Source organism: Apus apus, chromosome 5 (assembly GCF_020740795.1).
Source record: "Apus apus isolate bApuApu2 chromosome 5, bApuApu2.pri.cur, whole genome shotgun sequence".
NCBI classification, from domain to species: domain Eukaryota; kingdom Metazoa; phylum Chordata; class Aves; order Apodiformes; family Apodidae; genus Apus; species Apus apus.
Genome location: NC_067286.1, coordinates 6,211,640 through 6,225,696, shown reverse-complemented (window position 1 = coordinate 6,225,696; position 14,057 = coordinate 6,211,640). Strand labels below are relative to the sequence as shown.

Genomic DNA, 14,057 nt, shown 5'->3' with positions numbered 1-14,057 from the left:
GTGAAGAGCTCAAATGTTGTAGGGATATAACTCATGAGACAAAAAAATCTGAATTTAAAGCAGCCTTTGACTAGGGAACAGTATATAAGATATATATGCACAAAAAAACCCCAACAAAACACACACCACAAAATATCTGCTTATTCACCCAGCACTCTCTGGCTATGCCCACCTTAGCAGGCCAGTGGAAGGAGATTCTCAAAGGGAAGAACAGCCACCCTGACCAAGACCCTACAACGCAACTCAGTCGTATTTACTTCAAATCACTTCTACTTTGGTTCTCTAGGCTGGATTTTTATTAACAGTTCTCAGAATACATTTCCTGGCTTAGTCTGAAGAAATCCAGTTTGTGCCCTGCGATGTAAACCATCCGCTTTGAGCAGGGTCAATCAATACATTCCCTCAAAAGCAGACTCTCTACTAAAGAAATGAAATGCTAGTGCAGATGGACCTTGTACTGTGCTAAAACAAAGATGCTGGGGGTTTAAAATGTATTTTTTAAATATAATTTTTAAACGTAACAATGTTTTAAAATGTATTTTTTTTTAATGTAATCTAAAAGCATTTTCCAAAGGAAGCTCACAAAATACAGAAACTATTGATGCAATCTAGAAAACCTTTTAATGCCACAATTGTGACAATTAAACAACTCTCTTATCCCCTGTTGTATTAAAAGGCCTGCAAATCAGAAGACATGGGACACAAATTATACTTGTCATGCCAAGGTGCAATTTTTTATATATTTAGTCTTTTGTAATACTTACATGATGCTCCACTCAACCTCCTCTCTCTTCATAGAGTTAAGATTGGATATAACAAAGACCACTGTGTAATGCAGCTTTTTAATGTCTATATCCATACTAACAACGCCTGATCAAACATAAACCAATGGTTAGACTGGTAGTTTGACACAAATACAGTCTTGAGTTTAAAGGAAAAAGTATTTTTACACATTTGCTGTAAAAAAATTAAATCATGCTTATTAATTCTTCCAGTATACAAACTACAGAAACCCAAAAATACTGGAGACAGTCATCTTAAGTGTTACTTTTCTCTCCACAAGCCAAGCTGTTAAATATGCTTGCAATGGAAATCCAGTGTACATAGCTCATGTTTTTATTAGACCAGATCAAAATGTCTGTAGTGAATAATCATTTAACCTATAATAAGCCATACTCAAAACATCTGAAATACAATTATTTACAAAACCTAAACTCTTTAATGTCTCACTAAGAAGTAGTTAAGAGAGTATTGACTGTGTCTGCAGAATTATTCAAAAAAGAGAATCCAACGAGATCATGCCACAGAGATAAAATACTCAAGATGAGTCTGCAAATAATTTTGTAAGTTCTTAAACCATTACAATGAATCACATCTTGAACATTACCCCAAATAATATAAGCAATATGCAGGAACCCTATTAGTATTATAAAATGTGTATAGCAGAAAGCTCTCTAAAGACAGTAATAGACTAATATTGAAGGAAAACACCCCACACAATTAATTAAGTGCTAGTTGTGGCCAAGGGAGATTTTACTACTTCAGAAATAAGTGGTTTACGTTCTATTACAAAGGGCTTTTCAATAGGGTATCATTTCTCACATAAGGAAGAGGTCACTTTGTCATTTTTATAACTGGTTATACATTCAAGGCCAGCAGAGAGGTCTGCATTCGGTCCTGCTGAACAACTACCCATCTGCAAAGGTTTTCATGAGAAAAATATAAATCCTCTCTACAAAAATATATACATATATATACATACACACACACACCCCATCATGTACATTTACTTCAAACTTTGCAATCACCATCATCTGGTTTTAGAAAATGGCATCTGTCAAAACTCACAAAATCAGATCTTATTTCTAGAAGCACCAGAAATCTAGAACTACTTCTAGATTTGCTAGAGCAAAAATATGGATAGGAAGACCTACCATTTGAGGGTTGTTGTTTTTTTTTTCCTCCATGATTATTATCATTTTAATCATCAAAATAATAGCAATTAACAATTACCCATGAGAAGACAGGAAGTTTCTATTACTCTTTCTTGTCTTCTCCTGTCAGGGGGCAACACCTAAGGCTCTGCTAGAGGTGACATCTGTTGAAAGAACTTTCCTCATGGAAGTTGAAAGATGTGCAGCTTCTCACAGCCATTTAGCAAGGCCTTTAGACTATATTTGAAAAGCAAAGTCTAACTATCTAGCCTTGACTGATTCCAAAGTATGTATCTTTAAATTTTAATTATTATGTTTCTCAGTAATAAATGCTGCTTCTTCAGTTAATTCAAGATGTGGCATGTTCATCCTTCCAATTTATCCCAAATCTTTTTCTTGCACCTATCACTATGTCCTAATATATGCATAGATAAACCCTGTAGATAAAGGATTCTCTTTGTTTTCGAACAACTACCCATGAATTTATCTTTGCTTCATATACAAAAGGCAGAGCTTTTAAAATTATTTTATATAAAAATGGATTGTTAAAAAATGTTGGCACAGTGACACATACTATAAAAGCTAGTTACTCATGGGATCACAACAAAGATTAGTAGAGAAATGTACTTTTACAGAAGTGCTGGAAGGGTTTTAATGTTTCTCTAAATAAATTAAGAAACTGCATACATTTAAACTTCACTGTTATTCATATGCAAATAAGAAAAATTATCCTAGAATACTAAAAAAGAGAGGTCAAAGACAGTCCAAGATATTAATGCATTTTTATCAGGATATTTTTATACCATTGTAATTTAGCAAGAATCATTATTTAGTCTTTATCAGACTAAAAACCCTTCCTTCCTCTAACAAGAATTTAAAATATTTTGAAAAAATATCTCCTTTCATACAGTAACTTAGACATGTTTTTAAACTAGAGAATATCTATTTTGATTTCTTATTGTTTCAAAACTATTGTCACACAGATGGGAAATTACCACAAATCAAGAGAACGACATACTGTACACAAACACTGAGATTCTCTGAAGGCCTTACCTCCAATTCTGAAGAAGCTGTAATTTGCATTAGCATTCTGTTACTTTTACAAGGAACTCCAAAAATGAAAGTGACTTACTACTCAAGTATATGTTTTAATGTCATCTTAACTTCAATCAATAACAAAATACTGCTGTGTTCTAATATAAAACTAGTTAACAAAGAAATTAAAATGTAGCTTCTGGAAAATAAAAACATCTGTGGCAAAAAGTGGTTGGGGTTACCCTGTACAGCAAAGCAAACATTCCAAGTTTTCCTGCAGCTTACTTCAAAATGTTGAAAACATAAAAAAGGTAAACAAGCTTTCTAAAACTCTGCATCTACTACCAAAAAGGTGATGCTAATGACATTGCTATAAAATGTATGAGCTGCTACACTGTACAGATTAAGAGACATCTACAGAGGCACAACTCCCATCCAAACCCTCCTCAAGCCCACAAGAGCTGAACTTGCCAGTGAATATGCTACAGGGATTAACAAGTTGTATGCCTTATGATACCAACTGCCAGAAAAAGACAACAAAAAAACACCCTTATATTTTTTCTAATGGTAATATACTACACCATATAAACTATTTTTTTCTGGTATCTACTATATAGAAAAGAAAGAAGCAAATGAAGTAAGTACACAGTAAAAAATTATTTTAGTTGTAAGCAAAAAGTATCTCCTATCAGTCCTATACCGTGATTACAAGTAATTTAAAAAAACTGATAAGTGGAACATAACCAGACTACAATTTTTTCCAAAAGCATTTTTGAGAGGATACATGAAATTATAAAGAAGTTGTTTACGCTCCAAGTCTAACAATTTACATTACAAAAAGTAGTTGGCATTTTGTAGGAAAACAACCTTCTCACATAATGGATGAAGTACAATAATTTTCCAAGACTGGTGTATTCAACAATTAAACATAATGCAATCATTATTACCCATTTTTCCAATTTATCTCATTGTTACATGAACAGAGGATGCTACTAAATTATATTAGTATAGAGGTGAAATATCTGTAAGATCACTGCCTAGATCTAAATATTCAAGCATTTCAGTAACTTGCATTCTCTATCAACTATCTCCACATCACTCAACACAGAAGGGAGAAAAGATGGTTATGAATATATTTTGAAGCCCTCATCAATCATAATCACTCAGTAGCCTCAAAATTAGTTTCAAATATACTCTCTTCACAGGTTCAGTTTTCTCATTATAGCTAAATTATGAAACAGCAATTTTATAGGCAAGATAATCCCTTCTTTACTTATGAACATTTTTTTGTATTATAACATTTTAAAAGGCATTTTACATCTTTGTTTTGCCTTCTTCACATATTTTCTAAAACCACATACCTTAATGTGTGATCTTGAGTCTACAGAACGTACTGGAATACTCCACCTGCAAACATCTACAATTTATCTTAAGTTACATGACTGCTTTCTCAGCCACCAGCTGTAGGTCCTTCACAGAAGCCTGTCAGAGGTCCATTTGCTAGCAAACCACTCCGATCCTCGCAGGTCCAGAAGCAAAACGAGCTGTGTCCCAGAACCTCTAGAGTTGGCCAAGTGGCAATTCCTTGCAGAGTGTGAAACACACCAGCCAAACTCTGCATTTCATGTAACTGAGTGAAACATCCATAAAGATTACTGGGAGCAAATGTTTTCTATGGAACAAACCAGATATCAGCCCTTTTCCCCCTTCCCTCTCAGATGAGACATAAGAGAAGCAAACAAAAACTACCACCACCTGCTTCTGTCACCTGCTTTTAGTCAGCTCTGACAGGCCTTGCTCCAGTATGCATTATTTACTTTAATAATTTTCCTAAGAGTAAAGTTCTCTGGAATTAGATTTAATCACATTATGACTCAAGCATGCCATTATTAGCATTTCCATAGGAAATGAAAATTTCAATGTTTGAATGACTTCAACTAATCACTAGACTTAGCAAGACAGAGCTGATTTCCTCAGCTGCCTCAAAAGAAGCTTCTTTCCTCAATTATAACTGAGGATATATTTAAGATGTAATGAAAATTTTACAAAGGCTCAACTGAAAATCTAATCCATTCTTTAATATTTATGGCTAGCTAACCCCAAAAAAGCAACGTACACGTTTTTTATAAGATTTGGCTGCCAGGTGCCTACAGCAACTTGACATATAGATAATACAACTTTTTATAAAGAGGGAACCTGAAACAGTATCACTTGATTTCAGTGTTTAAAACACAATTTTGTTTTAAATGGGAAAACCATTTTCTCAAGCTGCTGAGCAACAACAAACACCGCTGGAATGAAGATAATGTGCTCAGAAACTCTGGGAATAAGAAAAAAAGTAATTAAAAAAAAAACAGACTATACATTTGCATGACTGTAGATACCCATTAATTTTAAACATTAGATTTTAAACAAGAGGATTAACTTGCAAGAAAGTAAGAAAAAAAACCAAACCTGCAGATATCTCCCATACTCCATTTGTGATCTTAAACTCCTAGTAATATTTTCTGTGGTAGAAAAAGTCTGTATTCCTGTTTGCAAACTCAAATATTTAATAAGGAAGCTTAGCCAAAAGGCTGACTAAATAAGACGCACAGTACTAGATGGGGAGGAAATGAGTAGCTACATATATTAATTATCACCCTTTCTGGGATCATAGGCTCACTCAAGTTAAAATTTAAAGGGCTTAGATTACTTTCTGGTGAATTTTATTAGTTTTCCCCAAGAGGTGCAAAGACTAATGCTGTCACAACAGAAAAGGAGAGCATATACAGCGTCATTACAAGCTGAGTCACCCAAAAGCACTGAATCTTGCTTTATTATAACACAGCATCTTAAATAGTCTCCTGAAGCACTATCATTTGTTATGCGATAGAGTGATAACAGCAAGCTAACCCAGTATTACAATAAAATAAAATTTGGTGCATCTGCAGAGTTGTTCTCAGTAGGCAGACCAAGTTCCCTTGCTGGTCTCTTTGGAGATAGCAGCTGCAGGCTTCCCTTCCTCTACTGCAATAGAGAAATATACAGAATAAAGTTGGTGAGAGCTAGCTTCTTATTGCTGATGGTAACATTTAGATATGCCTGCTGAGAGCCATGTTGCAGGTGGGAAGAAGAGGTGGTCAGGCAGGTGTCCAAGAATTACAACCAAAAGATTTTTCCCTGTGCAGCTGTAACCATCAACTCAGTCTATATCCCCTTGCACAAGTTTTTTAGCTGCTTTCTCTCTAAAGAGCAAAATCTTTAAGTATAAAAAAAAGTAAAATCTGAAGGGAGTTTTTCACCATGCCTCTTTTGTGTCTTGCCATCATGCAGATCCAATACACGAATATTTCTCATTTCCTGCTACCAGTCTGATCACACAGCAGTACCAGCTTCAAAACAGAGAACAGATGTCCAGTGCTCTCAAATAAATAATGTGTTTCAATTCGTCTGTCATTAGGGAATTTATGATCCCTGTATTTTTTTGGAACCCACTACAGAAGACAGCAAAACAAGAAACTTAAAATAATTAAACAGTGTGACTGGACTTTCTCCTCCCCCTCAAATGACAGTCTGTTCATGAACACCATTTCCTGTCTTGCTTTTTTCCCCTGTCCTTTTCTTTCCTCACTCATGATGGACCTCATCCAGATGAAGATACTGTAGAACTTGCATGACATTTGTTAAATAAATAATCCTCCTTCTACCTTGTTACTTTTTTATTTAGATTGCTTGCTACAGCAGAGAGCAATCACTTATAAGTTAAGAAATGCTCATGTAGATACTACCATCATAAAACACATATAATATTATTCCTTTAAATAATAATATATATTTGAGGAATTACCTTGTGCATATCAAAATGAGCAAAAAAATCCCTTTTAAAGTATTTTAGCAAAACATCTTAAACAGTGCTATCTGATGAGATTCCATTTCACAAATTTCCTGTCACACACTGCAGAAAATCAATACACTCTACACAAATTTTATTCCACACGTTTATTTATTACACATCCCCCTACACAGCTGTGATCTGAAACCTGGATATCCACATGATCAGCTGAAACAACTCTCAACACCCCCTAGTAACACTGAGGTATCATGGGGAAGAAAGTATGTTCTGCAATTCTCAGAATATTTTCAGAATTTCTCTATATTAAATTTATTGCTTCTTACAAGCTCCAGGATTTTTCTTCCTGTTTGACAACAGCTTTTGTTTATCTATCTATTGGTGATGTTTTTTCCACTTAAAGAAACAAGAGAGAGATTCTGCATGGCTGCACTTAGACTGTGTGTTCTGTAACATCCTGGGCCCACTGGAGTCAATGGCAGAGCTACAGACAATATAATCTCAGGAAAAAAAAAACAAACCTCAGGGACCAGGATCCAGTTAGAGTTGATGCTTTTCCTTAGTATCACAAGAATGTGGACAAAACTTTTAAAATAGCAGAACAGGAAATAACCTGTCAAAAATTTTTACTGGTCATAATTTTTAAACTACTTTCAGCATACTTCCCACAAAAAAAACCAAACAACAAACATATAGTTGTTTCTACAATAAAGAACATTATATAAAACACTTGTTTTATGTCACCTTTTTACAAGTCCAGGTTAAAATTTATAGGTTACAGGTACAGGTTAAAATTATAAAAACAGCTACTATGTCCATGGAGTGCTGTGCTTTTCCAAAACAAGTATTTCAGCATTTCTCTCATGATGTAATTATTATTACATGCCAAACTTGGTATTTTGACTGCATCCTACAAAATACATCATACAGCTTGAGAACTCAAAAATATTTTTTCCAGGATCCTTTTCAATTCCTGTTTGTCTTGGACACCCTGTAGAAAACTTCAGTTTTTAAAGCCTTTAGTGTAAATGGGTTGTTCCAGTTACAAATTACTTGCAGATGGCTTTGGAAGTACTACGATAAGTACACTGGTCACCAGCACAGCCACAGAACTATTTATATACCATGATACTTGGAAGGCCTTCTCACAAAACAGAAGTCTGCTCTGCAGGGTGCTGTACAGAGAAAGGTTACTTTTGTCCTTGAGAGTTTACACCCAGCGTAAGAGAGAAAAAGAAAAGCAATACTGACATATGGACAAGGATATAAAGAAAACAAGACAACAATTTCAGAACAGACTCTGGTTTTGCACACCCACAGTCTACCTCAGCTTCCTTCAAGCATCATCTATTACTTGACTAACTAGCTCTGTGGAACAGGAAGGAAACAACTATGCTCCACATCAACAACATCCAACAGTGGTCACAATTTCAGGAGGTGAAAGACTGCTCTCTTCAAACTAACTGCAGAGTTCAAACAGCATTCAAGTACCAAAAGACCAATGTCTGACTCTCAGCAACATCTAACGCTCCCTCTTGTTATTTTGGAAGGCCATGCTCATGAACTCTCAGCTAAAAAAGACTCATCTAACATTTGGATGCATGAAAACAGTAGCTATCCTGAGTACAAAACAATATTGAAAGGAGAACTCAGGATAAAGCTGGACGATTTAAAGAAATATCTGTCTCTTTCTAGAAGCTAAGTATCACCATTATTTCTAAGACAAAGAGGATACCTCCTTCAATAAAAGCTGGATAGTAAAAATAATCTGAGTAATTTTATGAAGAATCGAAGACGATACCTCCACATGAAGTCCCAGCTAATTCAGGATGATGTCAGACAAGGCCTGCTTGGGGAAAACTAAGTGCTTTATTTTTCAGACACAAATTAACATGACGTAAAAAGATCATCTGAAGTTTACTGTTTCTAATAAATCACTTACACACTGGAGAAAAGGGAATGGTCTCATTCATCCTCTCTCAAGTTTCACCTACCATCTAATTGACAGATATTTAAAAAACAAGCTTACAGAAGTATCATAAAACAATACTCCCAGAACTTACCGTATGTCTTAAGTCTATTCTAGATCACACTTAAGACAAAACCATAGATGTCATCAGATTACAGGCTTGCCCATAAAATATGAGTAGGGTATAATACTTTTTTTTTTCTTCTAGTGGGGGTTTAAATACTATACACAGAAGTGTGCTGTTTATGCTGGAGCACTGTCAAAAGAGTTACCTAGAGCTTTGCAACCTGTAAGAAGCTTTGTTATCAGATCACCATAAGAATAATTAACATTTCCATGTTTCATCCTCTGGCACTCATAATAGAACTCAATGCTAAGGAAATTCGCTCTCCTATCACTGTAGCCATATTATGCGGAAGAGATCCACATCTCTAGTTAAAAGACAAGTGACTACTACAAAGGAATAAAATAGGAAAAAGTAGGGTGAAAACTGGGAAAATGTGCTTCTGGATGTCCAAAGACATTCATTCTGAACATATGCTTGGTTCTTTGCTACCTTTAAAGTTTAAGAAAACAGAGAAAACTGAAGCTACTCAGACAACTGCAAAAACACTGGTCAAGCACATGGAAAGAACACTAGTGGGCTGAGAAGACTAAAATATAGTTCAGTCAATACAATAAACTTAAAGAGGAAATTACTTGTGTGGATTTACTGCAACAGACTTTTCATTGAGGAGAAGTGAGGTAGGTCAGTAAAAACTAATTTGTACAATGTGCTTCAAAGACAGGACTACTACAGGGACTTTGTAGAAACAAGCTCTAAGGCAATAAAAGAAGATTCAAAGATAAGTGGAAATACTGTTGCTTAAACCTCCGACAAACAGATTCCACAAAGGACACAGTGAAAATAATATTCAGTAGGAGGATACTAACATATTTATCTCGACTGTGACTCACTCTTAAAGAACATCTATTTTCTTAGGAACCCCTATAAGTAAAATGAAATCCCTTTCACTGACTAAAACCATAGGGAGAATGCTGTCTCTCTAACTGGATTTTCTTTATATTGGCAACTCCTTGTCTTAAGACACAAGAAGTAGAGGCCCAAACCAGCTTTTTTATAAAAGAGAATAATACAACTGTGTTAAAATCAAGTAAAGGAAATCTTCATGTGCATAGGAGATTAAACAGCAGAAAAACAAAATCAAAGATCGGAACATTACCTTCCCTTCTCACAAAATAAAGGGTTCAGGGACATCCTTGTCATGACTATAACCTTAAATCTGTAAATTGATGCAACAGTCCTAGTTCTACATCTATGTTAACAGAAACTGTACCACCACTCATGTCAGTGAGAAAGAGTCTCAATCTTTGTTCAAAGTTTCACTGCTGCTTACTCCAGCAGAACTCAGTTGACACATTGTAGCCTTTTGCACATTATTTTCAAAACTTGAGGCTTTAGGAATATAAGATTTAATCTCCCTTTAAAAAAAAAACAACACAAAAACAAAACCAAACAACTGTTGTTTTCATTTTTAGTTATGCTAAACAGGTTAGCCATATTATAAATGCTTCTGCTCAAGAGAACACACATGTGCTCTCTTATCTCTCATTAGTGGTTCACCACCAGCTTGGGAATCTGCAAAACCATGTATACAAGACCTGAAAAAAATCCCACTCCAGTAATAAGCTATTTTACATTCACAAATATTCAAATAATCAAAAAGCCTTCAGGGACAACAATAGTTACTCTCCATGGTTTAAACTATAACTAGAGGGTTTTTTGCAAGTTCTGTCACCAAGTAAGTTTTTCTAACATCAATAAACACAGTTAAATTAACAGTCCCCCGCATGAGCCTCTTCTTCATTCTTAAGTAGAAATTTACACAACCGGAAAAATACTTCACATACAGTGTCACAATTTATATGTTCATTTAATGCATGAAAAAATTGTCATAATTCTGACACATGAACAAAAACTGAACTCTAAGTTCCTGATGTATTTCACTAGCTTAGGGATCTTTAACAGTACAACACATGCAGGAGCAATGCACAGGTTACAATCATCATGCTATTTGGATTCTCTCTGGGTTCCAAAACACTTATAACAACACACTGTGCTCCAAACTAAACTTGTCACAAAGCAATGACTCAAGACTTGATCACATATTTTTGAACCCTGAATCCATATCCCTTTGCTGCTGTTGGACAGTGTTGGTTTCAAGGCAACACAAATAAACAAACATACACATACTTTGAACTTTATACTTCTTTATGTATAATTTCATTCTTTGCAGTAAAACTGCACACTGATAAGCCTAAATTAAAAAGATTCTATGAAGCAAATATAAAAAGCACTAACTTTACAGACAGAAGCATGTGGAATGTGAAAATAATGTAAGCATTTAAGTTGCATAAGAAAACCTTTCAGCTTAATATTGTGTTGAACAACCCTCAGCTGAAAACTATTTCACTGTGTACCTTCTTTGTTAAGAGAATGTGTAATGGTTATACATTCACGCCTACATCAGTACCATGCAGATACATAGAATCACAGAATTATTAAGGTTGGAAGGGACCTTAAAGATTATCGTATTCCAGCCTCCCTGTTATGAGCAGGGACACCTCCCACTAGACCAAGTTTCACAAAGCCTCATCCAACCTGGCCTTGAAAACCTCCAGGGAGGGGGCATCCCCAACCTCCCTAGGCAACCTGTTCCAGTGCCTCACAACCCTCACACTAAAGAATTTCTTCCTGGTGTCTAACCTAAATCTCCCCTCTTCCAGTTTAAAACTGTTACCCCTTGTCCTACCAGTACCCTCCTTGGTGAAAAGCCCCTCCCCAACTTTCCTGCAGGCCCTTCCAGGTACTGGAAAGCGCTATAAGGTCTCCCAGGAGCCTTCTCTTCTCCAGGCTGAACAGCCCCAACTCTCTCAGCCTGTCTTCATAGCAGAGGTGCTCCAGCCCCTTGATCACCTTCATGGCCCTTCTCTAAACCGTCTCCAACAGCTCCATGTATTTTCTGTACTGACAGCACCAGAGCTGTACACAGCACTCCAGGTGCAGTTTCACCAGAGCAGAGTAGAGGGGCAGAATCCCCTCCGTGGCCCTGCTAGCCACACTTCTTTTGATGCAGCCCAGGATATGGTTGGCCCTCTGGGCTCCAGCTCACACTGGAGGCTCATGTTGAGCTTCTCATCTACACCCACCCCCAAGTCCTTCTCCTCAGGACTGCTCTCCAGACATTATCCTCCCAGCCTGTGCCTGGGGTTGTGCCAATCCAGATGCAGGACCTTGCACTTGGCCTTGCCGAGCTTCATGAGGCTGGCATTGGCCCACCTCTCCAGCCTGTCAAGGTCCCTCTGGATGACCTCCCTTTCCTCTAAGGTGTCAACTACTCCACACAGATAGGCATTGTCAGCAAACTTGCTGAGGACTACACTCAATCCCACAGTCCATGTCTCCAACAAAGTTGTTAAACAGTACTTGTTCCAGTGCTGACCCCTGAGGAACACTAATTGTCACTTGTCTCCACATGGACACTGAGCCATTGACCACAACTCTCTGGGTGTGGCCACCCAGCCAATTACTTACCCACCAAGTGGTCCATCTGTCAAATCCATGTCTTGTCAGTTTGGAGATCAGGATGTCATATGGGACAGTGTCAAACACCTTGCACAAACCCAGGTAGATGACATCAGCTGCTCTGCCACTATCCGTCATCTCCGTAGCTTTGTCATAGAAGGCCATTAAATTGGTCAGGCATCATTTGCCCTTAGTGAAGCCAAGCTAGCTGTCATCTATCACTACCTTATTTTCCATGTACGTTAGGAGATTTTCCAGGAGGATCTGCTCCATGGTCCTGCCGGGCACAGAGGTAAGACTGACTAACCTGAACCTGGATCTTCCTTTTTAAAAATAGGGGCTATGTTATCTTTCTTCCAATCAGTGGAAACCTCACCAGATCACCATGACCTCTAAAATATCAAGGGCAGAGGCTTAGCAACTGCATCTGTCAACTCCCTCAGGACCCGTGGATGGACCTCAACAGGTACCACACACTTGTGCACCTGCAGGTTCTTTAGATGGTCAAGAACCTGTTGTTCTCCTTCAGTGGGGGGTACTTTGTTCTCCCAGTCCCTGCTTTCACCTGCTGTGGCCTTTGCAATGAGGATGTAGCACATTCCAGAGAAGACAACAGCACTGCAGTGTAAAGACACCTGAGCTCACCCAGATAACAAAAGGAATCCACTCACAGAACCACAGCCAAGTAAGATGACTTGTAATGCTTCCACAATATCGAAGCTAAACTATTTCTGGTACCACACACTTCCATTTTATAACTACAATACCTTTAAGCAAAACACATAACGCAGTCTAAGCACATTCAAAGGAAATAGTGTCTCAAACCACACGAAACCACGGAAATAAGTATCTCAGAACAAGGTGGAATAACGATGATTTTAAAACTTACTTAGTACCTCCTATGCAAAAGGAAGACAGCTCTTAGCAAATTGATGGCATAACTATGTATAAGAACTCCCTGCTACTATCAGTAATTAACACAAACCTAGAAATAGACAAGAACAATCCAGAAAGACAAGCACAAAAGCAAGAGATAATTCAAATACTTACTACAGTTTTAATACTGCTTATTTGGGGATTCAGGCACACAGATACTAGATTACTATTTTGAATACAGAGCCTTAACTTGAATTGCAAAACAATTTAAAACCTTTAAAAGGTGCAACTGATTCTTAAAGAGCATCCCTTTACTCCTCTAAACAAAACATACTCTTGCACTGCACAATTTTTTTCCGCTGGACTGCTACAGAATCACAAATGTTAATCATTTCACTCACCTGGCCTGGCTGAGGAGATAAACAATTAACAACCTCCTCCAGCATCACTGGTATGTGCAATCTTCCAGAATTATTGTTTTCTGTACTTTCAGGTAACTCTTCTTTTTCACGTTGCTGGATGGTTTGTTTATTTAATTCACAGTCAGAAAGCTTTTTTTCTGAAGAATGGATCCATCTGGCCAAAGTGGCCGCGGTTACTGAGTTCAGTTTTAAGTTGTGCAGAAACAGACACTTGTAAAGTTGGCACAGACACTGAGACAACATTTTGGAGGTGACCAACCTAAAAAAACAGTAGATGTCAGGAATTAACTTGAAACAAATACTTAAATATGTTTGTTTAAAAAACAAAGCACTACACAGTCCAAGATGGGTGGTCTTCTAGACATGTCAGCAAAAAGTGAGAACCTCTCACTTTGACTTTTTT

General features: G+C 36.9%; 1 protein-coding gene across 3 annotated transcripts in view; it reads right to left on the bottom strand.

The window, feature by feature from the left end:
* METTL15 (methyltransferase like 15) overlaps positions 1-14,057 on the bottom strand; it is an 80,584-nt gene that overhangs the window by 65,109 nt on the left and 1,418 nt on the right. For all 3 annotated transcript variants that reach the window (XM_051621269.1, XM_051621272.1, XM_051621271.1), the window contains exon 2: positions 13,634-13,913. In XM_051621269.1, the coding sequence (XP_051477229.1) occupies positions 13,634-13,913 (280 nt within the window). The remainder of the gene's footprint in view (positions 1-13,633; positions 13,914-14,057) is intronic.